General features: G+C 59.6%; 1 protein-coding gene across 1 annotated transcript; it reads right to left on the reverse strand.

Annotated features, from left to right (window-relative positions):
* Nucleotides 1-1,690: 1,690 nt before the first annotated feature.
* On the reverse strand, nt 1,691-2,009 carry EMIHUDRAFT_253583 (hypothetical protein; the record flags this gene model as incomplete). The annotated part of the gene is made up of 2 exons (XM_005783653.1): nt 1,691-1,702; nt 1,782-2,009. 2 exons carry the CDS (start codon nt 2,007-2,009, stop codon nt 1,691-1,693), a joined length of 240 nt encoding a protein of 79 aa, XP_005783710.1.
* Between the last annotated feature and the right edge of the window lie 9 nt (nt 2,010-2,018).

Below are 2,018 nucleotides of genomic sequence, written 5' to 3' on the forward strand. Positions count from 1 at the left end.
GCTCAACGTAACGCATTCTCTGGAGCAGGAGCGGTCGCGTGAGGTTGAAGGCCGACCGATAGATCCTCTCGTCGGCCAGGTTAATGTAAAGGGATCTGTTGTGCGTGGGCGAGGGCATCTCGGTGTGCGTGGACGCGGGAGAGGATGATAGGACGGACGCGCGCAATCATCCAAGAAAGAGAGCAAGGTGGCCGCTGTTTTCTCGAGACAGAGGGCCGCGCGGCGGCCTCTCTCTCGAGACCTGAGAAGCCGCCGCAGGCGCGCTAAAAAATCCCTGTGATATTTATCAGCTTACAATGTAACGAACGCCGCACACTGCTTTCGGCTTTGAACATTCTTTCTTTCTGGTAAAAATTCTTTCTTTCTGATGTAACGAACGCATGCATTTATGCGGACCACACACACAAACATATGCCGCCGCGCGTGAGCCCGTCGAGCGGCGCCGTGCTCACGCGCGGCCTGTCGGAGCTCCAGCTCCAGGGGCTGCCTACTGAGCACGACGTGCGACCCGTCGAGACGATCGTCGAGGCTGCCGCTGCCGCTTCCGGTCTCCAGGGCGCAAAGGCTCCGCTCCTGGAGGCGCTGGCGCAGCACGGAGTGCAGGCGGCGTGGCAGCTACAGCTCGCTGACCCTGAGGACTGGCAAGCGTTTGCCGCACCCATTGGCCTGAAGATTGCCGTCAAGGCCGAGCTGCTAAAGGCGACGATCGATCAGGGAGTGCCGATGTCCGAGCTGCTGCGGCACTTCCTACTGCTGCCGGCTGCAGACGGCACGCCGCCTAAGCGGTTGCGGTCGATAGCAGCCCCCTTCCTCTCGCTGCTGCTGGTAAAGCCGGCTGAGCGACAGGGTCTCATGCTCAAGACGTTTGAGCTCACTGGGGTTGTGAGCGGCCTTCTCCTCACGGTGCCGATCGCAATCCTCGAATTTACCGAACGTGATGCGGCTCAGACCGGCCAGGCGGATGAAACGATAGAAGAAGGGTGGATGGACGCCCTCGCTGGATTCGTTTTTGTCAACCTGGCATTGGTCACTACCATCTGCATCAACAGCGCCATGTTTGTCGTCTCGTCAGGCTGGCAGGCGTCAACCCGCTACTATGAGGCGCTGATGCCAATAATAGGGGTCACATTCCATCTGTTCGCCTATGGTGGCGTCTTCCCTCTGACTGTCCTCGTCTTGAACCGCCTCTTACTCTGGGCCGGCAGCCCCGTTCCCGTACTCGTTCTCAACGTCTGGTCATTCGTGATGAGCCAATGCTCGACCCACTTTCTTTGGAGCTTCCACATCAAAGGCATGGCCCTCGAGCTGTACCATTTTCCGTGCTGGCTGATGTCGATCATTCGCGTCACGTGCGCACCACTTCACTTTTGCCGGCTCAGCGATGCTGCGCTGGAAGGGCCGGCGAGGCAGCGAGCGCTTGAGCTGCGACAGCTCGCGGGGATCTGTGAAAGCTTGGTGAAGTGAAGCATGGGTGAATATAGTTCTAGCAACCCCATTTCTAGTATACAACAGACCCGTGGGGACGCGGGCTAAAATTAGTCTGTGTCTGTACTCTGGTCAGTGGTGTGGAGTCCGACGGGGAGACCGCAACAGCCAACGTGATTTTACACCGCCACACCGGTCAGAGAGCGCACCACCGAAACTGACTACTGGCCACCCCCTACAAAACACACAGCCGAGAGTACACCTGTCAGTACGGTCTCTAGTGCCCACTCGGGTGCCGGTGGCATCAGGCGCCGCAAAGGAGTGAAGTGGCCAGTCGGCTCGCGAGGCGCATCCACCGGCCGGCCGAGGATTGGGTCGAGCTTATCGCCGGTGCGCTCACTCTCCGCCCTCGCCCCGGCCAGCAGGCTCGCGTGGTTCTCTTCCTCCAGCTCAGTCTCTTCGAGGATCTCAGTGTTCTCAGTTCTGTCGACGGCTGGAGTCTTCACTGAGGCATTCAGGTCGTGAAGCATCTGAGGCGCCTCAGTTACTATCGAGCCGTCCCTGCCCCGATCGCTCCCCGCCATCTTGCCCTC

Source organism: Emiliania huxleyi (genome assembly GCF_000372725.1).
Source record: "Emiliania huxleyi CCMP1516 chromosome Unknown EMIHUscaffold_1784, whole genome shotgun sequence".
Classification (NCBI taxonomy): Eukaryota; Haptophyta; order Isochrysidales; family Noelaerhabdaceae; genus Emiliania; species Emiliania huxleyi.